The sequence below is a fragment of the Bos grunniens genome, chromosome 3 (genome assembly GCF_055505025.1).
Source record: "Bos grunniens cultivar Pamir isolate PY7600 chromosome 3, Bosgru_T2T1.0, whole genome shotgun sequence".
Classification (NCBI taxonomy): domain Eukaryota; kingdom Metazoa; phylum Chordata; class Mammalia; order Artiodactyla; family Bovidae; genus Bos; species Bos grunniens.
In genome coordinates this window covers 32,402,990-32,428,004 of record NC_141167.1, presented here as the reverse complement: position 1 = coordinate 32,428,004, position 25,015 = coordinate 32,402,990, and the positions used below count along the sequence as shown (strand labels likewise).

Genomic DNA, 25,015 nt, shown 5'->3' with positions numbered 1-25,015 from the left:
ATTGGGGAGGTGCCTTCAGAGTCAGTGCTGATGAGTGTGGGTGGCAGGGCTGGACAGAGGGAGGAGTTGACCCTGATGCAGCTGCAACAAAGGCCTCAGCTGATCCCCACCATTCCACAGGGAGCTCTTGAGCTGCCTTCAGCAGCGTCCCCAGTTGAGGGTTGGGCTGTGGACCTTCATATTCAACCCCGTCTAATCAGCCAGTTATTGACTGGATGCAAGCTTTAGGGGGGCGAGGGAATGAGATGAGGGGAACCTGTCCTTGGGTGAGGGACTCTTTTGTGGTGGACAGTTCTCTGAGAGCAGCTTACCCAAGAGCCTTCCTGGGTCAGCATGTCACCTGGGGGAGGAGTCTTCAGACCAGAAACTGGATTTGGGAGACAGCACATGCAGGCTGCAGTTCACAGGAAAGGAAGTGAAAATATTATCAATATATGACGTGAGCCAGCAGGTGTTCGGCTCTGTTAGCTGCTTCACCCATACAATGGCATACAGTTCTTCCAGTAATCCTGCAGGAGCAGCATTGTTAACTGTCTTCTGTGCAGAGATGAAATGACTTGCTCCAGGCCAGGAGTCTTCGAGTGACAAGTCCCCCCTGAACTCCGTTCTTTCCCTTTCATCTCCTGCCTCCCCCCACCCTTATGTGCATCATCCTGACCTGCGTTCATCCCTGCAGCCCTGCAACCATAACAGGACCCTTTCTTTTGCAGATAACAGAATCAAAAATGAATTCCATGATTATGGATTTAGACTGCCCTTCCCTTGCTTTTTGTTTCTTTCTTGCTTTTGTGGTTTTGTTGTTGTTGTTTTGTAGTTTTTTATTGGTGTAACATTGGTTTGTAACAATATATAACTTTTTCATGTGCTCAACCTTATAGTTCCATTTCTGTATTCTCTACAGCATGTTCACCGCTAAGACTTTCCATCCATCACCATATAGTTGATTCCGTTCACCCACTTTACCCTCCCTCTAGCCCCTTCCCCTCTAGCAGCCACTACTCTCTTCTCTCTATCTACCTGTTTGCCTTAAAACTTTGACTTCAACTCCATGGATTTTCCATCATTCCTGGCTCCGCCTTTTCCGAGCTCTGTGGTCTTAGGCCAGTCTTTACCTCTTGGAGCCTCTATTTTCTCGTCTGTAAGAAGGGACTAAGAATGCATGCCATGCTAGGCTGTTTGTTGTGAGGAGTAAAAGAACAGTGGAGGGGAGCATACAAATTGTTTAAAGCACGTTCTATGCCTTGCACTGTGGCATCAGCATGAGATAAGATATTGCACACCTGGTGCTTTCCCTTACACATGGTGGCAGCACACACTGGTTTTACCCTCTCTGCCCCATGGCCACTAAGAAAAAGACACAAGCCCAGCTATCCAAAGACCTGAGGAGTAAATGGTGTGTGCATCCTCAGGCTCTTGGTAAGCAAGTGAGAACAAAGAAAGCTTCAGATTAGAGGCCAGAATGGTTAATCCTTGAAACAGGCTCAAGTTAGCAAAATCTACCAAGCTGGTATGCCTTCATGGAGGACTTCAGGACTCAGCAGTGGAGGATTATGGATATATTTATAATCTTAAACCAGAAGACCTCTATTTTTTTTCCATCTCACTGTTCTTCTTACATGGAGATATGATTGACATTATGCCTGACTTCTGATTGAGAAACATTGCTGGGTTTGCAGTTCCACTAATCTGATTAATAGCACCTGAGACTTTGGGCATCATGATGAGAACTTAAACTTGCCTTTCTGAAGTTATAAAATGCTATGTCTGTGTGTTTGGGAGAGAATATTGAAAACTCTGGATTAGTGAGAGCAAGTTCCCTTACTGAGTATATCTTTATTCAGCAAGTATTTATTGAGTACCACTCAGTGCCCGGACTGTCCTAGTTGCTTGGGATGCACAGAGAGGACAGAGGCTGGCCATGGGAGCCCTGTAGAAGCTGTCAGTCCAGTGAGGGGCTCCTGGGCCCAGATTCTTCCTGCCACAACATGCTCTCCGGCTCCAAGAGTCGCCATAAGGAGTATGATTCACACCCCACACTGACTTAGCATGATGGTCTCTGTAGTTGCCCTTCACAGAAACTTGAAAATGGGGTTTGAAAGAGTGCTGGCAGGAAATTGTTGGTTTAAGGATCTGTCGGAGTGGCATGCCCAGTGATTGTTTTCTCCTGTTATTGAGCTTATTAATGATGTCATACAATGTTTGTAATAGATTTGTTAAATGAACACCTGGCAGAAATAAAACAAGCGCTAGTAGACCTTTGTCAGGAAAATGAAAGAAGGGCCAATTATCCGAGAGTAAGAATTGGCTCACATATGTTTCACTAAAGGACCTGCCTTGTTCTTGTGTGGCTCCTAATCTGACTCTGCCTAGGAATCATTGGCCAAGCTTTGAAAATGCAGATGGCCAGCCCCTCACATTAGAATCTGTAGAAATCTTAGTGCTCCATTCTCCAGATGCCCTTTATACAGAGGGCATGTTTCCAAAAATACCAGAGAGGAGCATTTGTAAAGAAACTGCCTGTAGGAGTTATAGGTTGAATATTTATTTTAGTTCTTTAGTTAGTTTACCTTTTAGCAATGATGACAGCAACCATGTTCATAAAAGTGCCTTTTAACAGCCCCTTAAGTGTGCCGTTCCCCTTATTCTGCTCACTGCCCAGCTAGTTAATTACAGAAAAATCAGCATTCTCCCCTACACAGTCAGCATACATAATTTTTTGTCCACTGCAAATCAATACCTGGATAACTGCAAGATAGAATTCTAAATAAAATAAGTTGTCTCTGTTCCTGGGCCCTGAGATTCTCCCCACAATCTGTTCTTAAATCGGATGACCTAACAAACAATAGAGCTTTCTCAGCAGTGGACAGAATGATGTTGGTACGCTGTGGGTGGGGAACTCTGAAATTTTCTTATCATCGAGATGGATGGCCTAGTAATTCAGGGAGATATGCAGAAGGAGGGAGGATTTCTCTGTTTGGATACTGTGTTAATAATTCATAAGGTGGTCTCCCTGTAGCCTTCAGGAAGGAACTTCCTGTTCCTAATTGCAACCTTATTCCCGGGAAACCAAAAAAAAAAAAATCCCAAACAGCTGGGACCATTACTTATAAAGTGGTATGACTTTGCTATGGGTAGCTTTGGGCCACTGGTGCTTAATGTGAAATATATTATTTGGGGAGGAGGAGGGCAGTAAATATTTATTGAAAGACTGCCATGTGCCTAGGAGTGTGCTAAGAGCAAAATGTGTATCATCTCACCAAATCGTTCTAAATGTTCTAATGGTTGTTTAGTCACTAAGTCACATCCAGGTCTTTTCAACCCTTTGGGCTGTAACCTGCCAGGATCTTCTGTCCATGGAATTGAATTCTCCAGGCAAGAATACTGGAGTGTGTTGCCATTTCCTTCTCCAGAGGATCTTCCTGACCCAGGGATCAAACCGTTGTCTCCTGCATTGGCAGGCAGATTTTTGACCACTGAGCCACCAGGGAAGCAACTACCATAGTTAAGTTTGGTCACTCAGTTGTGTCCAGCTCCTTGCGACCCCATGGACTACAGCATGCCAAGCCTCCCTGTGCATCGCCTACTCCCAGAGTTTACTCAGACTCATGTTCATTGAGTTGGTGATGCCATCCAACCATCTCATCCTCTATTGTCCCCTTCTCCTCCCACCTTCAATCTTTCCCAGCATCAGGGTCTTTTCAAATGAGTCAGTTCTTCACATCAGGTGGCCAAAGTTTTGGAGTTTCAGCTTCAGCATCAGTCCTTCCAATGAATATTCAGGACTGATTTCCTTTAGGATGGACTGGTTGGATCTCCTTGCAGTCCAAGAGACTCTTAAGAGTCTTCTCCAACACCACAGTTCAAAAGCATCAATTCTTTGGCACTCAGCTTTCTTTCTAGTCCAGCTCTCATATACATACATGACTACTGAAAAAACCATAGCCTTGACTAGACGAACCTTTGTTGGCAAAGTAATGTCTCTGCTTTTTAATATGCTATCTAGGTTGGTTATAACTTTTCTTCCAAGGAGCAAGCATCTTTTAATTTCATGGCTGCAGTCACCATCTGCAGTGATTTTGAAGCCCCCAAAAATAAAGTCTGCCACTGTTTTCACTGTTCCCCCATCTATTTGCCATGAAATGATGGGACCAGATGTCATGATCTTAGTTTTCTGAATGTTGAGCTTTAAGCCAACTTTTTTTTCACTCTGTTCTTTCACTTTCATCAAGAGGCTCTTTAGTTCTTCTTCACTTTCTGCCACAAGGGTGGTATCATCTGCATATCTGACGTTATTGATGTTTCTCCAAGAAATCTTGATTCCAGCTTGTGCTGCTTCCAGCCCAGCGTTTCTCATGATGTATTCTGCATATAAGTTAAATAAGCAGGGTGACAATATACAGCCTTGACGTACTCCTTTTCCTATTTGGAACCAGTCTGTTGTCCCATGTCCAGTTCTAACTGTTGCTTCCTGACCTGCATATAGGTTTCTCAACAGGCAGGTCAGGTGGTCTGGTATTCCCATCTCTTTCAGAATTTTCCACAGTTTATTGTGATCCACACAGTCAAAGGCTTTGGCATAGTCAATAAAGCAGAAGTAGATGTTTTTCTGGAACTCTCTTGCTTTTTCGATGATCCAGCGGATGTTGGCAATTTGATCTTTGGTTCCTCTGCCTGTTCTAATCCAGCTTGAATATCTGGATGTTCACAGTTCATGTACTGTTGAAGCCTAGCTTGGAGAATTTTGAGGATTACTTTACTAGCGTGTGAGATGAGTGCAATTGTGTGGTAGTTTGAGCATTCTTTGGCATTGCCTTTCTTTGGGATTGGAATGAAAACCGACCTTTTCTAGTCTTGTGACCACTGCTGAGTTTTCCAAATGTGCTGGCATATTGAGTTCAGCACTTTCACAGCATCATCTTTTAGGTTTTGAAGTAGCTCAGTTGGAATTCCATCACCTCCACTAGCTTTGTTTGTAGTGATGCTTCCTAAGGCCCGCTTGAGTTTGCGTTCTGGGATGTCTGGCTCTACGTGAGTGATCATACCATTGTGGTTATTTTGGTCATGTAGGTCTTTTTTGTATAGTTCTTCTGTGTTCTTGCCACCTCTTCTTAATATCTTCTGCTTCTGTTAGGTCCATACCATTTCTGTTCTTTATCGAGCCCATCTTTGCATGAAATGTTCCCTCGGTAGCTCTAATTTTCTTGAGATCTCTAGTCTTTCCCATTCTATTGTTTTCCTCTATTTCTTTGCATTGATCACTGAGGAAGGCTTTCTTATCTCTCCTTGATATTCTTTGGAATTCTGCATTCTAATGGGTATATCTTTCCTTTTCTCCTTTGCTTTTCACTTCTCTTCTTTTCACAGTCATTTGTAAGGCCTCCCCAGACAACCATTTTGCCTTTTTGCATTTCTTTTCCTTGGGGATGGCCTTGATCCCTGACTCCTGTACAATGTCATGAACCTCTGTCCATAGTTCTTTAGGCACTCTATCGGATCTAATCCCTTGAATCTATTTCTCACTTCCACTGTATAATCGTAAGGGATTTGATTTAGGTCATACGTGAATGGTCTAGTGGTTTTCCCTACTTTCTTCAATTTAAGTCTGAATTTGGCAATAAGGAGTATCCTAGAGAGGACTACAAATAACTGTAGCGTTCTACTGATGGAGACTAACACTCAAAAGTTAAATGACTATCCTGGAATCCCACGTACACAGGTAGGCACAGAGCTACTGCAGTGCCATCTGATCCCAGAGTTAGGCAACCATGCCCCTCACTAGCAGCGTGGCCTTGTATTCAATACCATTGACCTCCATTCCCTTCTGACCTCCATTCCCTCATCTCTTAGTGGGATGCAGTCTTCCTCCAAGGTGGTTCTCAATTTTCAATTAAATAGTTTATGACTATGGAACAGACACACCTGCTTTTGGATGTCATCCAGCTTTTCCCTTTTCCTTCCTCCTTCCAGCCTCTTGTTACAGAATGAATGTTTGTGTCTTCTCCCCCAACACCCTCCAAAAATTTATGTATTGAAGCCTTAACCTCTGAGATGACATTGAATGTGGGGTCTTTCGGAGATAATTAGGTTTTGATTAGGTTAAGAGGGTGGGGCCCCATTGGTGGGATTCATGCCCTTACAAGAAGAGGAGGACAGAATCAGAGCTCTCTCACTTGCTGTTTCTCTCCACTGTGTGAGGATACAGCAAGAGGATAGCCATCTGCCAACCAAAAAGAGGGACCTTCCCCAGGGTCAAGTATGCCAGCACCTTGCTGTTAGACTTCACAGATATCAGAACAGGGAGAAATCGATGCCTGCCATTTAAGTCACCTTGTATGTGGTATTTTGTTATAGCAGCCTGAACTAAGACACCTCCTTAGGTGTTTAAGTATCTAAAAAAGAGAATTGAACATTCAGCTTAATATAAGAAATATGTTGATGTTGACCTCTGCTAGACAGAGAAATATGGTAACTGTCAAAAGTTAGAAGAATTCACAGCCAGACTGCCCACAGTAGAAAAAACAATCTTGGCTCTTGCGTGGGTTTCTGTGGCCATGATCATTATCATCTAGGATGTGTGGGGGAGGTAAAGAGAGAACAGTCCCGGGTGTGAAATCTCGTTTATTTGGCCATTAGCCGTCCTAAGTGAACAGCCTGGTGTAAGAGACGGATTATGACTCTAGTGAATTCTGTGGGCTCTCTGCCTCAGTGTCATGGGAAATGCTAATTGCCTGCTTCTTTGGGATTTAGGCTTCTGGCCAAGGGGCTTGTTTTTAATGATGTTTCTACAAGGTCACTCCCAGTGTGGGACTTCCACGCTGGGAGTGCCTTCTGCTCTAACACAGGGACGTGGTCTTCTTCCTGACAGCATCCTTGAGGCCTGCTCAAAACAGGGAGCTTCCTGGGTGTCCTCGGCACTGTCTCCATCTAAGTTCAGAGAGTCATTTCCCAGTTATGAGGTGAGCAGGTTGTGATGAGATTGAGAAATGCTCTTCCCCTAATGGCATGAAGTGAAGGCAACAGTAAGCTTAACTGCAGGTGTGACATTTGCTTCCTCCCATTAGGAATTTTATTCCTTGAAGATTTAGTGATCCACGCTTATGCAATGGATTTGAGATAAAGTCTGTTTGGAAGGGGTTTATAGTGACCCTGTACACTCCCCCAGAGTGATCCAGACTCTGGGAGTCAGTGGCCTCTTTTGAATAAATAAATAACGGTATTCGTGTATTCAATTATTCAGTAGAGCTGGGAACTGTGGGTCCATTCTCTGCCAGGCACCATGCTATGTTCAGAGAACATAGCCCCATCCTCAGGGATCCAAAGTGCAGAGAAGAAAAGAGGCTTGAAGACAAAGTCATTGAGGTGCCACCGTGCTGTGACAGATGCTGTGAGGGAATTGAGTGAAAATGTGTCTGTTGTTAGGAAAACACCAATTTCCAGGGATACCTTGGCTAACAAATTTAACATAGTCCTGGGCTTTCTGGACCTTCCAGAGGCATGAGAAGGAGGAATTTAAACAGATGATTACAAATGAGATTAATTTGTTGCAAGAAGGCAGGGGGCTTATCAGGAGAGTACTGTGGTCACATTTTAGAGGGGACCTCCCAGATAGACCTCTGGGATAGAGAATCCTGGGCATGTGGCATTGTGCTGAGACTTCAGGTGTCAAAGGAAAGTGGGGAGGGGCGAGGGGGATGAGGCAGGATGAGGATGGGGGTGTAGTGGCTTCAAGGTCCGAAGAACAGCAGGTGCAAAACTGCAGAGCCCAGCATACATTTGCTCAGAATCTGGCTTTTTGGAGAGACAGGATGAAGGCCATTGTGGTGAGAATGTGAGAAATAGAGGGGAGTGTGGTCCAAAAATGAGGCCATGCATTCAACAGGGACCAGATTTGTCGGGGCTTTGTAAGAAATGTTAAGGATGTTAATTTTATTTATACTGATATATACCTATCTTAAAGTTGTATGCTCAAAAATATTTTACAGACAGAGATGTGATTTTAAAAACTAAAAAAATCCCCAGAGACCCTGCTTCTGTGGCAGACCTGAGTTTAAATCTTCACTGTAGAACTTACCTGCTGCTGCTGCTGCTAAGTCGCTTCAGTCGTATCCGACTCTGTGCGACCCCATAGATGGCAACCCACCAGGCTCCACCATCCCTGGGATTCTCCAGGCAAGAACACTGGAGTGGGTTGCCGTTGCTTCTCCAATGCATGAAACTTACCTAAATGAATCAATTTAAGCAATGTGACCTCTCTGAATTTCTGGCTCTGGATTCAAAATATGTGGACAGCATCACATTTAATGTGAAACAGTAAACTGAGCTCTACAAAGTGCAACCATACAGTTCTGGCCATGGTTAGAGTCTCTAAGTATTAGTTCTAAATGGCAGAACTCTGTTTTGAAATTCTCATTCTGAGGGCCCAGTTTGAGAAATACCACCTCCTAGGAAATTTTCTATATAAGAAGGTTGCTGTTTGACCCCTTTCTGTTCCTGGTGAGCTTCCAGGATTACTAGTGTCTGAATCAACTCAATCTACTGGGTCTCTCCCATTAGGTTCAGTATCTGAATGGGTGGGATTTAGGAATCCCTGTTTTTTTGTGTGTATGTGGGGTGTGTGTATGTTTTAAATGGGCAGTTCTTAATTAAACTATACTTAGAAAATGACTGGAATAATCTATTGATTTTTCCACCAGAATGTAGGCTCCATAAGTACAGGGATATTTCTATATTTTGTTCACTACTGTATCTCTAGCACCTTAGAACTTATAGTGAGCACTCACTATACACACACACACACACACAAATACATACATATATCTATATATATACACTTATATATTTTTTAATGTGAATGATCTATCAACCAATAAAGAATCAATGAGAGTTTTATACTTCTGGAAATGTTGCTACACTATTGTTACTGTTTTAATCTAATCCTCATAACAGACCATAGCATTAATAGCTCCTGTGGGCTAAAGAAGAAGCCCAAAAGCTTTAGCTTGACTTCTAAAACTCTTCTTGATTAAGCCCCTCCAGCCTTTGTTAGCATCACTTGAGCTATGTGCTTAAACACAGTACTTTGCAAGCATATTGATTGGTTCAGGGTCACCCCAGATAAATATACTAAAAATCTATGGAGTAGTATTTGAAAAAGTTGCCAAGATAATTCTAAAACATGGCTAAAAGATGTGCATATATACAATGGAATATTACTCAGCCATTAAAAATGAAATAATGCCATTTGCAGGAACATGGATGGACCTAGAGATTATAATACTGAGGGAATTAAGTTGGTCAGAGAAAGAGAAATATCATATGATATCACTTATATGCAGAATCTAAAAAGAAATGATACAAATGAACTTTTTACCAACCAGAAACCATTGAACGAACTTATGGTTACTAGGAAGGAGAGGTGGGAGGAAGTAATAGGCAGTTTGAGATTGACTTTTAAATACTGTTGTATTTAAAATGGATAGCCAACAAGGACCTACAGGAAACACTGCTCAACATTATTTAACAACCTAAATGAGAAAAGAATTTGAAGAAGAATAGATACATGTATATGTATAACTGAATTACTTTGCTGTACATTTGATAGTATCACAGTATTATTAAGCAACTATATTCCAATATAAAATAAAAGTTTAAATAAAAGAAACAAATCCAAGCAAACAAAACATAGCTAGGGTTGAGAAACACTCAGTCTAACATGACTACTCCCTGTCTTTGAATATTACCATAATCTTAATTCCTCTAGAAAACTTCTTCCTTACTTTTCTATTTGTTGAATCTCTGCTTCTTACCATCCTTCGTCAAATGTCATCTCACCTCTGCAATGGTTGCTCATCCTCTCCCCTTCAAGCAGAAACAATTTCTCCTCCCTTCAGCTCCATATGACATTCACAGTCCTGATCATCTCAACGTTTTGTAAAGTGATCTGTGTCTCTTTCTGAAATGTGGCTTCCAGACCGGAGAAGAGACCCTCTTCACTCCCCTAGGTGCCACAGGAACCTGCACAGAGAGCATGCTGAGGCAGTACAGTGTACAGATGGTGATAATATAATTAGGGTGACCACATAATTCATCATCCAAACTGGGGCACTTCTGAGGATAATCAGGGTGCTATATAACAGTGTCAGGACATAAGGTATAAACAGGGACTGTCCCAGACACACTGGAAATATGAGCACCTAGATCGCAGCAGCCAACATTGATTACCTCCTACTGTTTGCTCCTCACTCTCCCGCATACTGTCTGTGTGGCATTTCGTTGACCCTGTATGGGAGCAACTGTTCTTTTCTACACTGAACAGAGAAAGATGCTGTGGGAGACATTGTAAAGGAACTTACCTGAGGCCACGCAGTTACGGCAGGGGTGGGAGAGCTGGGACTTGAACTCAGGTCATCTGAATCCAGAGCTCAGGGCTCCCCGTGGAGGAGCTCAGGCCTCAGAGTACACAGGATGAGGCTCTGTTCTGAGCCCTAACTGAAATAACTTTAGTCACCTTTCTGGATTTAGTTTCTTCCTCTTGAATGATGATGGCACATCCTTCCAGTAACCTTAGAAGATTAATTCAGACAAGATACGAGAATATCAGGCGAGGTGTATGTACTTGTGCTTGTCTTAGCGGTAAGCTATCTTGCAATTTACAACAGGCTCCATATGACATCTACTCAAGTGACTGTGGCACAAAGTGAGAAGTAGTTAGTGCTGTGACAGGTCGCAGGAGGCCCCATAGCCCAATGGTTAAAAGCATGGCGTTTTGCCTAAGACCTGGGGTCAAATTCAGCGTATCATGTTTGAATAGGCATTTCACCAAAGTGGATAGGCAAATGTGCAATGAACACATGAAAGATGCTCAACATCACTAATCCTACAGACAATGCAAAACACAACCATGGTGAGATATCATTAAACCCCTGCTGGGATGACTAGCAGTGACGATAAGAGATGTTGGCAGGAACAGCTGCTGTAGAAGTTGGAACCCTCATACTTTGTGAGATTTTAAACTGGTAGAACCACTTTGGAAAAACAGTTTGATAATTCTTCAAAAAGTTTAACAGAGTTACTGTGCTGCTGCTGCTAAGTCACTTCAGTCGTGTCTGACTCTGTGTGACCCCATAGACGGAAGCCCACCAGGCTCCCCCGTCCCTGGGATTCTCCAGGCAAGAACACTGTAGTGGGTTGCCATTTCCTTCTCCAATGCATGAAAGTGAAAAGTGAAAGTGAAGTCGCTCAGTCGTGTCCAACTCTTAGCAACCCCATGGACTGCAGCCTACCAGGCTCCTCCGTCCATGGGATTTTCCAGGCAAGAGTACTGGAGAGGGGTGCCATTGCCTTCTCTGAACAGAGTTACTGTATGACCCAGCAATTTCTCTCCTAGGTATAATCCTAAGAGAATGGAAAAATATGACTATATAAAAACTGGTACAAAAATAATTCATCTTAGTATTATTCATAATACCAAAGAAATAGAAGCTAAATGTCCAGCAACTGTTGTGGTATATCCTTACAATGGAATATTATTCAGAAAGAAAAAGACAAAATAATGATACATGCTATTACATCGAATGATCTTGAAAATGTGATGCTAAGTGGAGGAAGCCAGTCACAAAAGACCTCATATTACATGATCCCATTTGTGTGAAATGTAATTGCCTCCAGAACAAGCAAGTCCATAGAGACAGAAAGTAGATTAGTGGTTGCCTAGGGCTGATGGGTTTGGGGAAGATAGGGAATAACTGCTAACAAGCACAAGGTTTCCTTCTGGGTTGATGAAAATGTTATGAAATTAGCTACCCGTGGTGGTTGTATAACTATGAATGTACTAAAACTACTGAACTGTGTACTTTAAAATGGTGAATTGAATGTTATAGGAATTAAATCTCAACAAAGCTGTTACCTAAAAAAATTCTGGCAGTGCCCTTGGCTTGGGGCATTGGTGTCATCTTCTATAAAATAGGGCTCGTGACAAAGACAAACTCAAAAAGCAGGTATGAAGATTAAATTAAAAAATGCATGTGAAACTTCTGGCTCAGTGACCGATATCATAAATGCCTGATGATAGATGATTTTCCTTAAACACATGGCCTTTCTCTTGCCCATCCGAAAACAGAGGGTCAGTGGTACTTTCAGCCGACTAGGCTGGGGATTCATGATGACTTCGGATGTATGAAGATTGACCCTCCCTTCAACACCCTCAAGTCATGTGCCTCCGAAGGAATAGCCTTATGGCTCTGGTATCTGTTATTTATTTCTTAACTTATATATCTGAAACCTCGCTCAAGATGTGCTCATGAAAAATTACCCTTTTAATGGTGGAGCATTTAATGAGAAACTGGATTATCTACTGCATAAGTGCCCTTAATACAAATTAGCTTGGCCCTGGGTCCTAATCTAAATTGGACTCTCTACTTTCCTCTAAATGGCCTAATATTTTCTTATTAATCTCTGCCCTCATTCACCTGATCTCGCTCTGCCTCCTCTTACAAAGTGTGCTCCTCAGCAGAGCTCTGTGCCCTGACAAATGTTTCTTAAGGCTGTCTTTGTATCTGACTTATGGACATTTTTGGGACATGACCTGGAGTCTGGAATGTGTATGTTCCATTTTCAAGCCATCTTTCCAGTGGTGTTTTAATGCTGCCAGTATATTAAAGATCAACAGATTTGGGTGAGGTGAGTTTTTGTATAAGTATCATCTCAAGGGCTTCCCATGGTGACTCAGATGGTAAAGAATCTGCCTGCAATGTGGGAGACCCAGGTTTGATCCCTGGTTTGGGAAGATCCCCTGGAGAAGGGAATGGTTATGCACTCTAGTATTCTTGCCTGGAGAATTCCATGGACAGAGGAGCCTAGCAGGCTATAGTCCATAGGGTCACAAACAGGTGGACATGACTGAGTGACTGACACTTTTATAGGGAAGTCAGATAGATGAGAAACAGTTAATCATTATAATGAAGAGAACAAGCTTGAAGACATAGAACATAAGCAAACCGCAAGTATGGGCTTTGGCATCAGACAGATCTGGGTTCAGGTCCCACTCATTGAGTTTGTACAAGTTGCTTGGCCTCTCAGACCTTCAATTTAGATCCTCGTCTGTAGGATCTGAGTAACAGTACCTACTTCTAGGATTATTTTAAGGACTAAACAAATTGAGGCATATAATATGCAGTACATAACATGATAAATACTACCTGGTATTGCCATTATAGTTAAACTTTAGAGGAAGTTCCAGATAGTCAAAGAGATGTCATTAGTGATTGAAATAGTGTCAGGAATTGAAGAAAGAGTAAGATAAACTTCCCAAGAAATAGATCAAACCATAGGCCACTCCTACCAAATATTGTTTAACAATGCAGGGAGAGGTGACCTGCAGTGCCCACAGCTAGATGTCAGTATAGGGTGTATCATGGCAAATGTTATTCTTTTTGTTCTTAGCTTTAGTCTCTGACATCTGCCCTCACTGATCCCAGAGGCTTAATTTTTACATTGATTACACATTCAGACAAAATATCCATGTGTTATATTTGCTTAATGGAATTAATTCAGAGACTTCAATATACCAGGAGTCAGCAATAGTGTGATGGAAAAAATATCAAGTGGGATTTGGGGACGACAGGTCCAGGACTAACTCTGCAGACACCCCTTCTCTGTGCTCTCCTGCTCTCAGAATTGTATCTTCTAGGTGCTTCTTTTACTGAGCTGATAACAGGGGCGGCAGCTACCGTGTATAGAGAACTTACCATGTGAATCCATGCTATTCACGTGCTATCTCATGTAAGTTACTGTTCATAATAACTCTGAAAGTGAGTATTTAATCTTCATTCAATAGTTAGGAGATGGAGGCTCAGCACACAGCTTAGTTGACTTACGAGTGAGAGCCATGATTTGACATGAGGATGTCTGGCTGTAAAGCTTTTGCCTTCTTGTATACCTAGCATAACACACTACACATTTTTGTTTGCAGTCATCAAAAACTTGAGCCTCTAGGGGCATAGACTTTGTCTCATTCATCTATTGCCAGTGAGTAATAGCATCTGGCACAGAGATGCTGCTCAGTAAGGGATGAATGAATAAATGAATGAAATGCATGCTGTGTTCTATCAATAGAAAAGCATCATACAGTGGTTAGCTATTACTGTTGTGGGTTTTTTTTTTTTAAGTATGTCCTCAAATAATTCTCAGCCCCACTTAATGGAAGGGCCTCAATATGTGCATCATGTAGATAGAGAGAAATGGGCTGAATTACTTCTGATATCCTTAGCTCTAAATTTCCAACTGATGAAGGAAGGCATGATGGAGGAGGTATCAGAAGCTGAAGTCCATGATGTTCCAGGAGATGAATATCAGAAACCTATGGCATTCCAGGCTTAAGGACCGCATGATTGGGACTTCCCTAGTGATCCAGTGGCTGAGACTGTGCAGAGGGTACAGGTTTGATCCCTGATCAGGGAACTAAGATCCCATATGTGACCCCCCCCAAAAAAAGAAAAAAGAACCACGGAGCAATGCCCCAACCTGTGACTCCTCTGATGGACATTTGATGAAGTTAGAGATTCAAATTCCTATATATTCTGTTTCTTCTGACTGTGTGAATATGGACAAGCTATTTTAATTCCGTGACCTTCATCTGGGAGCTGGATATGGTTGAGTTGTGAAGAATGGAAATAAAGTTTATGAAACATCTCACAAGAAACACATGGTCTGTTCACAGTAACTTTACTGTCTTTATTTTATGTGAATGTGTTTGAACTTCTGGTTGATGTGTCTTAGCAAAATATTATGCTAATAATTACAGGGAAATCCCACTGCAAGTTATGGGGGCACCGTACCAAGGAGTGTGGAAGGTTATTTCTGTGCACACATGAGTTAACAGAAGAGATATTGTAAAACCATTCTTTGATAATTGACCCTGGGTCATTACTTGATACAAAACAATTACTCTGGAGCCTCGTTATAAAACGGCCCATAGAATTGGGTGTAAGGAGGGTCTTGGACCCTGGCCAAAGTCATTTTAAATGCTGGAAATACCAGAGAGACTCAGGGCTAATACTTTTCTAACAAGGGTGTCAGACATAAACTTGTAGTGGGTAATGATCATTTGTTGACAATCTAGTGTGCATCAGACTCCATATTAGGTATTTTATATGTGTTATCTGGCTCTTTTTAATCTTAATGCCACTTTGTGGTTGGTTACTTTTTCATTTTTTTCTTTGTTCTGCCTGAGAAAATACAATGTTAGAGAAAAGTATGTAATCTTCCTGAGGATTTGGAAGGATAGAGCCAGAATTTGTATCCAGGAGTGTCATCATTCTTTTGTATGTGATCCAATGATTTGACTTTCCTTGAACTTAGGTAAACCAGAGAACCAGTCTTGGAACTGTGGATATTTAAAGTCAATGGGTCTTGAATACCTACATATCCAAATCCTGCTTTTCTTTCTTTTTAGGTCAGGATCGCAGTGAAGCCACTTTGATAAAGAGGTTTAAAGGTGAAGGGGTCCGGTACAAGGCCAAACTGATTGGAATTGATGAGGTTTCCGCAGCTCGGGGAGACAAGTTATGCCAAGACTCGATGATGAAGCTCAAGGTACTGTGCCAACATTTTGCTTTAAACAGTGCACATTTGATATGACTGAGAGGGAAAGATGAGTACAATCACTCTGGTAAACCTATTTTTATTTCTTCACATACTGCTGTACTACTTAGTATCCTGGTGACTCACTGCATTTATATATTGGGAGGATATGTCACTCATTTAGCAAATATTTATTAAGCATCTCCTATGTGGATGTGTTTTGCTACTCCATGTTTTGCAGTTATTGATATGATAAAAACATACCACATTTAATTCAATTGTATCTTCATTGTGTGGTTCCAACAAAAATAAAAGTACCAAATCATCAAATCCTACAGTCACTCAATGTTATAGATTTTTCTACTTAATTTTTTAATAACTTTTCTATATCCTACCATATGATGAATATGGTAAAAGATTTTATGTTAATAAAACTGATTTTATTCATCCTTGTAATTTTTTAAAATTTATTTATTATTTTTTGGAGGCTAATTACTTTACAATATTGTAGTGCTTTTCGCCATACATTGACATGAATCCACCACGGGTGTACATGTGTTCCCCATCCTGAACCCCCCTCCCACCTCCCTCCCCACCCCATCCCTCAGGGTCATCCCAGTGCACCAGCCCTGAGCACCCTGTCTCATGCATCAAACCTGGACTGGCGATCTATTTCATATATCATAATATACATGTTTTAATGCTATTCTCTCAAATCATCCCACCCTCGCCTTCTCCCACAGAGTCCAAAAGTGTGTTCTTTACATCTGTGTCTCCTTTGCTGTCTTGCATATAGGGTGATCGTTACCATCTTTCTACATTCCATATATATGCATTAATATATTATATTGGTGTTTTTCTTTCTGACTTCACTCTCTATAACAGATTCCAGTTTCATCTGCCTCATTAGAACTGATTCAAATGCATTCTTTTCAAAAGCTGAGTAATATTCCATTGTGTATATGTACCATAGCTTTCTTATCCATTCGTCTGCAGATGGACATCTAGGTTGCTTCCATGTCCTGGCTATTATAAACAGTGCTGTGATGAACACTGGGGTACACGTGTCTCTTTCAGTTCTGGTTTCCTCAGTGTGTATGCCCAGCAGTGGGATTGCTGGGTCATAAGGTAGTTCTATTTCCAGTTTTTTAAGGAATCTCCACACTGTCCTCCATAGTGGCTGTACTAGTTTGCATTCCCACCAACAGTGTAAGAGGGTTCCCTTTCTTCCACACCCTCTCCAGCATTTATTGCTTGTAGACTTTTGGATCGTAGCCATTCTGACTGGTATGAAATGGTACCTCATTGTGGTTTTGATTTGCATTTCTCTGATAATGAGTGATGTTGAGCATCTTTTCATGTGTTTGTTAGCCATCTGTATGTCTTCTTTGGAGAAATGTCTGTTTAGTTCTTCGGCCCATTTTTTGATTGGATCATTTATTTTTCTGGTATTGAGCTGCTTGTATATTTTTGAGATTAATTCTTTGTCAGTTGCTTCATTTTCTATTATTTTCTCCCATTCTGAAGGCTGTATTTTCACCTTGCTTATAGTTTCCTTCATTGTGCAAAAGCTTTTAAGTTTAATTAGGTCCCATTTGTTTATTTTTGCTTTTATTTCCATTATTCTGGGAGGTGGGTCTCCTTGTAATTTTTATTAATATTCCCCACATACCTTATAATAAAGGGAAAATGTTTTTTAAGTGATGTGTAACTAGATATTGGTATTTGGAGATAGCACAAAGAGATTTCTGATTTTAAATGCTTTAAAGAAGCCTTTCCTTGAGAAATCTAAGAAATTGGGAAACATTTTAATATACAAAATAAGAAAATTATATTATTAAGTAACCTTTAAAAACATACAAAATCATGTATTGTCTGTTCCCAGATTCCAGTCTCCATGTAGTCTATGCTTCTTTTTTAAAAAAAAAAGTAATATAAAATATTAGAAAAATTATTTAACAAGAAATCTATAAGTATCATATACATTTAAGGTCTATAATTTAATTCCTTTTTTGATTATAGAATTCAAAAAAAATGCTGTGTAAAAAGTTTGAAAATACAGAAAAGTGTAAGAGGAAAAATTAACTTACAATCACACTACACAAAGAAAATCAGTATAAACATTTTTGTGTTATTAACAATCTGTATTTTTATATACATTTGTGTATATATATGTCAATCACATGCATATATGTAGTGTAATTGGAATGACCATTTATAGTTTCATATCTTGTTTTCTTCCATACCTAATAATATACATCATATACATTTTTTTCATATTTTCAAATAGTCCCTGAGGATACAACTTGGTAAATATAATTTTTTAAATGTAAGAAAAAGGGAAGGAAAAAAAGGCTGGCCAAGTGCCTAGTAATATTATATGGGACAGTGTCTATAAAATGAATTCTTTACCTTTTTTTTGATAAATGTTTAATAAGGCACAGTTATTACTTTTGTTTATATTGTACACATTTTCTCAATGGTTTATTTCAACATGTGTATCAGATTCTAAGACTCCTTGTAGTCTAGCTATAGGAATCATTCTTTTTAAAAACTCTTAATTTTCTAAACTGTGTATCCATTACTTTCTTTTTATTTTTTAAGCTGTTACAAAGCAAATTTTATTTTAATATTTATAAATCTACCAGAAGGCATACCAGAAAATGTATAAAAGATGTTAAAATCACGAGTTCACAGATTGCCTCCTTGGAAGAGGTTAATGTATCTTTTTATGAAAAGAATAATTAAACGATGTTATGAGATTTTAGGAGAGTCTAATAATGAGCCCCCTTCTTCTGCCAAATTCAAATCTGGGTGATAAGTAGACAAAGGAGTCCGACAGGAAGAACTCTAAATTTCAGCTTTACGACGGATAAATGCCGGTCTGGAAGACGTGACACAGCTACACAGCCACAAGGCATCCTTGAAGAAGACAGGCTGGTCAGTGGGCCTGTGGGGCAGCTGGCTGACTGCGGCCCTCCCTGTCACCCCCACTGCCTAGAGCAGCACTGTGACCCAGGTGTGAGATCACATCAGAACTCACCCTCTTTACCAGCAGGTGGATTTCAGAGCGAGAACCCAGAGGAGACTGTGCCAAGCCTGCTTCCCCACTGAGACTCTAATCAAGGATGGGGATAAAGGCCAGGACCTTAATTCTTGGTGAAGTTGGTCCTTACTGAGTATGAGGCCAGGCAGGTGAAGATGTGCTTTTGACAAACATGAATTAAAAGACATCAAGAAAATCTCCAGGGACTGGTTCTCACCCACAGCTACAAGTCTGCTGAGGACAAGAAAGAGGCTGAGGCATCCTCACTCAGCATCCTGATATAGCATTCAGCAGGCGTGGGTCACAGACCACCTCATCGGCCATCTGCCTCCGTAGAAGCATAGAGGTCTCAGCGGGTGTGAGGCAGGAGTTGGCTTGTGTGCCCTGAAGTTCTCCCTAAAGATTAACATTCACACAGGCTAGCTGGACCAGCCTGGTTATGACTGCTAAGCTCGTGGGTGGGTGGGTGGGTGGGTGGATGTGTGTGTGTGTGTGTGTGTGTGTGTGTCTTGGTTACCTGCAGTAAAGTGTCCCACCTGTCACCCCTTGTAACCAAGCGGTTCCCAAACCCCTGAGGCTTGGTCTGACCATAACACACTCCTGCCAAATGCTCTGCACTTGAGGAGAGTTCTTGGTTTCCAGACAACTGTCTTTCATTATTTGCAAGTTGCAGAGAAGAATGTTGACATTTCCGCTCCCAGTGGTGTTTCTTTAGGAAGCACAGAAACATAAATGATCGATTCTCCATTTGGCTACCGGCCCAGGAAAGAAAGACAAAGAAGTAAAAAATGTCTGTTAGCCTTGCAAAAAGGCCCACTTGTTCATGTCAGGCCATATGAGAAATTAAAAAAAAAAAATTCTGTTTGCTAGACTCTCTGACGCTGGTGCCTGTTGTAGAAGTTTTTCTCTTGGATTATAGAGATTTAAGAGGGGATTCACAATGTGAGTTTGCGTGAGCCATTGCCTGTCTACCGGCGAAGCTTCATTGTCATTTTATTTTAATTTAGTCAACAGAGCACTTTTATATATATTATCTCTTTTGATCTTGTGAGGTAGCTATTAGCCTCCTTGTTTGTAAGTAAGAAATCTGAGGCTCACGGAAGTTATAGAATTTGCCCCAGAGCCTTCATTTTAATCTGGAATAAGCCCAGAATTCATACCCGGATCTCCAGATGTCTCGTGTTTGATAGGATATTGTTAAGTGCTTCCTTCTATTCTGTTTTGTATCTGCACTGAAATGTATCTTAGTTGCCCAGCTAGATTTTTAAACCCCTACATGTAAGCTACTACACGGTAGCCCCACATCATTAACTTACAAAGTACTCACCTCTCAGAGGTATTGGGCAAAATGGTGTCTCATAAAGACAGTGCCTGGAGGACTGATTGCAGAGCCTGAAGTGAATCTATTAGTCAAGGTCCTGTAGGAAACAGTCACCCCAGCTAGGTCAGATAAGGACACTTTAATGAAGGAGCAAGTCATGCAGGGTAGGCCAGGTTAAGGTAGCAAACGGGCTGGTGAGGCACCAGAAACTAGAAACAGTAGGAAGCTGTTCCCACCCCAATGAGAGATGTATTAACTGGAACCCAGGGAAGGTGGGGTTGAGGAGGAAGTCCCCTTGCCAAACAAAAATATAGCTAGTGCTGGACATTGTAGAACAGGGGTGGGAAGGAAGCAGAAAGAAACACCTGGACCTCTCTCCTTCCCCCGCTCTGACGTCCTGTTTGTGCCCTCCTTGGTGGAATCCAGAGGACGGGATGCTCAGAGGACCTGAAAGTGCAGAGCTCAGGGGCCAGTCTCTGGGTATAAAGCGAGGAAGATATCTGTATTCCCTTCTTAACTGGGAAAAAGTGAAACTTACAATGAGTTTTCCCCCAGAGACTGCAGAGCTGATTTAACAACTAGGGCTGAGATTGGAGACCAGGTTTAGTTTATGGATCTTTCTGGAATAGCGTTCTAGATTTTCAGCGCTTCAGGCCTGCAGCCTGTTGTGTGGGCTCGCCTGCTGGATGTGTTCCCTGGGGGTCACAGTCATCCCATCATGGGCATGCACCCCGCTGCGTGAGGTTTCAGTTCTCGGACTCTCATGGCAATCCCTGACTGGACAGGTCCATCCTGCCTGGTGTGCCTGACCCCGTCTGTGTGTATACATTCCTCCAGTAAGATGCTGCCTTGGTGTGACTCCCTCAGAGATGCCTGCATCAGTCGTTCCACACAGCGCCCAGCACATGATGTCGCTTCACAGTATCAGGATTAGTACCAGTGGTGATGGTCAGTTGCTCTAGTTAAAAGTACGAGTAATCGCACTTTGAGTTCTCCTTCACTACTGCATCTGGAAGCTGGGGGTTCCACCTTTTTTTCATCCATGCTACCCCATAGAACCCTTCCATAGGAAGGGACCCTAACATTGAAATTCAAAAGATTGCTGTTGGAATTCCCTCTATGTCTTTTTAGTCCCTTGAGGTTTGGGGCAGTCACTTGACCCCCTGACCTTATTGTTTGTCATATGTAAAATAAGGGAGGTAATTCTTCCTTCCTAGGATTGTGGGGTGAGCTAAATTATGCCACATGTAAGAGAACTCCTTCCACTTGGTAGCTACCCAGAAAACACCTGACTCTCATTTCCAGGTTCCCAACAATGACTTCGTAGGCCAGGTGGCTAATATTAAACACAGAAACCCCAAAAGACACCTACATCTGTATCTTCTAATTCTCCAACCAGGCCTGTCACCTGATCCTCTGTCAGTTCTACAAAACACCATGGGGAGGTGTGACCCTGCGGCAGGCTGTCTGGCAGCAGACTTACTTGGACTTCGAGTAGTTTTTTCAGGGCTTGACTCAGGGTTGTGTCTCACAGGAGAAATGTGCTTAGTAAAATCGGAGTTTATTTTCCCCAAAGATTGTACCACGTGCATCCTCCTCTTTTGTATTTGTCCTGGGAAGCTGTATCACAGCAGTCCCAAGCAGAAATGCTCTCAAACATGCTCTTTCCATCCCTCTTTATCTGCAGCCACATTCTGCCAGGGAATTCTTGGAACCATTTGGAACAAGAAGTGAAGGGGAGCATTAGCTAGTCAGCATCACTGTGTGTTGGGAATTAGTGCTGTTTGATGTTAGGTAATTCCAAGAGCTGGGGGTTGTTAGGACTGTTTCGGAGATGGGGTCGTTGAAGCTACTCTTTATGACCAGAGGAACTGTGATATCTTCACGTTGGAAGGACTCAAACAAGAAAGAGAGGCTCCCTGCCCATTGCCACAGTCCTTCCAGTGCCTCTGTTTATAACAGGACTACTTCTTGTTCTGTCTTGTGTGTGCTTCTGGATCCTGAAGTTGAAGGTCAGGCTGCAGAGGGATGGCAGCATCAGTTACTTTTCTCCAAATCAAACTAAGAACACAGATTTCAAAGTCAAGGTTTTCATAGATTCAAAACCTAGATTGTTCACTACTCGAGTGAGGGGAGAGTCACTTCACTTGTTTGAGTGCCTTTTTTATTCCAGTCTCCATTCTTGGCACTGGGCACACAGAATGAATAAAACAGAGTTCCCATTGTGCCCGTTGAGCTTTTGTCCTATTGGACAGAGGCAGTCAACAAATGAATATACAGTATGCCAGAGGGTACCATAAGGGAAAAAGATTCAGGGAGAAAGATCAGATGCAGTTTGGAGTGGAGGGTGGCAGGGTCAGAGACAGCATCTTTGCTTGGGTGACACTGAAGAGAAATAAGAATTACCCCTGGGATTGCAAAAGCATACTCTGAGCCTTCTCCCATGGCCATAAAACCATCTCTCAGTGAATTTATGGGAAAGCAAGCAGCACATTGAGGAATCTAGAGACCTTTGAACAGGAGGAGGGGTTGAAGACTCAGAGGGCTTCGGTTGGAGTAAGTCACCCTGTAACTATGTAAAGGGCAGTCATTGGAGGAGGGATCTTATGTCAGTGGGTACATCCCTAAAAGTCAAAAGAGGAACACTAGGTAGGATTACAGGAGAGAGATCTGGGCTTATGAGAAAGAAGAGAGATGTAAGGAAGTAATGACTCTTGCACCAAGAGTCTTGAAAGTGGATGTGTGGTCTCAACTTTCTAACCAGTTCTCTGTACCATCTTCGAACTGTCTACCCAGCTTATCGAACATTATTTTTCGATAAGAAAATGTCAGTTGAGAAATTTAGACTGATTACTTTGAAGGTTTCCTGTGACTCTAACATTCTGGACATCTGTATGTCAGAGGTGCCTGAGGATGAATGTGTAACTCCCGAGGGAGTGAATTTCTTGTTACTAGTTCCCAAACAGAAACCGGACCACAAATGCTAAGGGTTGGTTATGACATCCTACAGTGTAGCGAGCAGTGTACCAGGTACTTTCCATGCGTTTTCATTTTCTCAAACATGCAAGGGAAGTATTTACATTCAAGGAAGTAGAGCTAGGAGTTAAGTCATTTGTCCAAGATCACAGCCAGAAGTATAATCCAGATGTTTCGATTCCATAGACTATTTCCAGTACCCAAAGTGAGTATAATCACACAACCTTAAGAGAGTGCCCCTTCCTTGTGCTGGTCATACCGCTGACTCAGTTCCATAACATGCTGTGCTGAGAACAACACAAAGGACTTTTTTCTCTTGGGAATGTGAAATCATTATTATTTTAGACTTTCCTACTCTGAAAAAAGCCCAGCATGATTACTGGTGAAAGATGGACTTAATCTCCCCTTCTGTGGAAGCTAGAAGGGATAAAGGGGTTAGAAACTTCAAAACACCTAATGCAGAGTCTGCAACAGTCCTTGAGCATAAAGCCCTTGAATGTCCTCATCCTCTGAGTTGTACCCTACCTAGTATGATGCCTGTGAAAAGTGAAGTGAAAGTGAAAGCCTCTCAGTCGTATCTGACTTGGCAACCCTAAGGACTATACAGTCCACAGAATTCTCCAGGCCAGAATACCGGAGTGGGTAGCCTTTCCTTTCTCCAAGGGATCTTCCCAACCCAGGGATCCAACCTAGGTATCCTTCATTGCAGGCAGATTCTTTACCAGCTGAGCCGCAAGGGAAGCCTGTACTTGCCTATAATTGGCCACCACAGAGGCTAATTTAAGAAGCAAGTGTTTTTACTCTTAACTTGCATCATATCAACTTTGGAGGGGACTCTTGATAGCACATTCATATCAGAATAATCTCTTGAGTGCCTCCCACCCTCCAGGGACTGTCCTAGGTACTAGAGAGAGATTAGTGAGCAGAGTAACATACCCACCTTTGGGACATTTACCTTCTAATTGACTCATACACATATCTTCAGTATTTTACAAAAAAAAATTGGTGAAGTGGGGAGACATGTTTTTGAGGAATAGAAGCTCTTGGTAGGTGCTTTTCTTGAAAGCATAAGAATGATTGGGAGAATGGTAGAACATAGCAAAATGTGTGGGTAAAAACTCAAGCCATAGGCAGATGACGATCACATTTTTCTAAACAGACTTGAGACATGCAGTCTGGCAATATTTTTTCTTTTCTTTTTAATCTCTATAATTAATTCATATGAAAAGTTTTTTCCAGAAGTATGAAATTAAAATCACATTTAGGAACATATCCCATGACTCATCTTTATTTAAAAGGTTAAAACCATATCTAATACAAAACCCAGAAAAGATCTTAACAAGAAAACCATATTGTGTTTATCCTAGGATCTCAAATTCTGAGCCGACTATCTAGGCACAAAGTAGGCACTCTGTAAATCTTGGTTTGTCCAATGAATCTAAGTTCAGATATTTGTTTATACAATTTTTGAGCAGTGAGGACAAGTGTTACCCTAAAACATCAAGAGGATGCAAGCGCATTGGGAAAGGTAGTATGGAAGTGGGGAGGAAAAAGAGTGTGCATGATTGGTGGCATTGGTTCATGGTATCTGACATGCCTTTGGGACCAGAGGGAATTTTCAAATGAAAACACTAAAGTAAAAACCACATCCTTCTTTTCAACAGGGCGTTGTTGCTGGCGCTCGTTCCAAAGGAGAACACAAACAGAAAATCTTTTTAACCATCTCCTTTGGAGGAATCAAAATCTTTGATGAGAAGACAGGGGTAAGTAAAAGAATCACATGGCATGGTGAAATTGAATCCATTGACAGATGTGCCCTTAAAAGCCTCCGCTCTTCTAGGCAGGAATATCAAACAAGCATAAAAACACATAAAGCAGCTGACAAACTTGATCAACTGTGATCGTTCATCAAAGGGAGGCCCTTCCCTGACTTGGCCACAGTATGACTGCACCGTGTTTCTTACAGTGTAATTGGGATAAAAGTGTCACACAGTCCTGGTAATGCAATGGGAGATTGATGTGCTTTGAAGAGCAGTGGGTAATGTGGCAGTTTAAGTTAAATTTCCTGTGTGTTGGCAACTTTAATGACATGC

General features: G+C 41.7%; 1 protein-coding gene across 48 annotated transcripts in view; it reads left to right on the top strand.

Annotated features, from left to right (window-relative positions):
* DAB1 (DAB adaptor protein 1) overlaps window positions 1–25,015 on the top strand; it is a 1,332,660-nt gene that overhangs the window by 1,158,047 nt on the left and 149,598 nt on the right. For all 48 annotated transcript variants that reach the window (XR_015160070.1, XR_015160089.1, XR_015160096.1 and 45 more), the window contains 2 exons: window positions 15,452–15,591; window positions 24,587–24,685. Coding sequence is in view for 17 of the 48 variants with exons in the window: in XM_086390205.1 (XP_086246331.1) it covers window positions 15,452–15,591; window positions 24,587–24,685 (239 nt within the window). In the remaining 31 variants the exon portion in view is untranslated. The remainder of the gene's footprint in view (window positions 1–15,451; window positions 15,592–24,586; window positions 24,686–25,015) is intronic.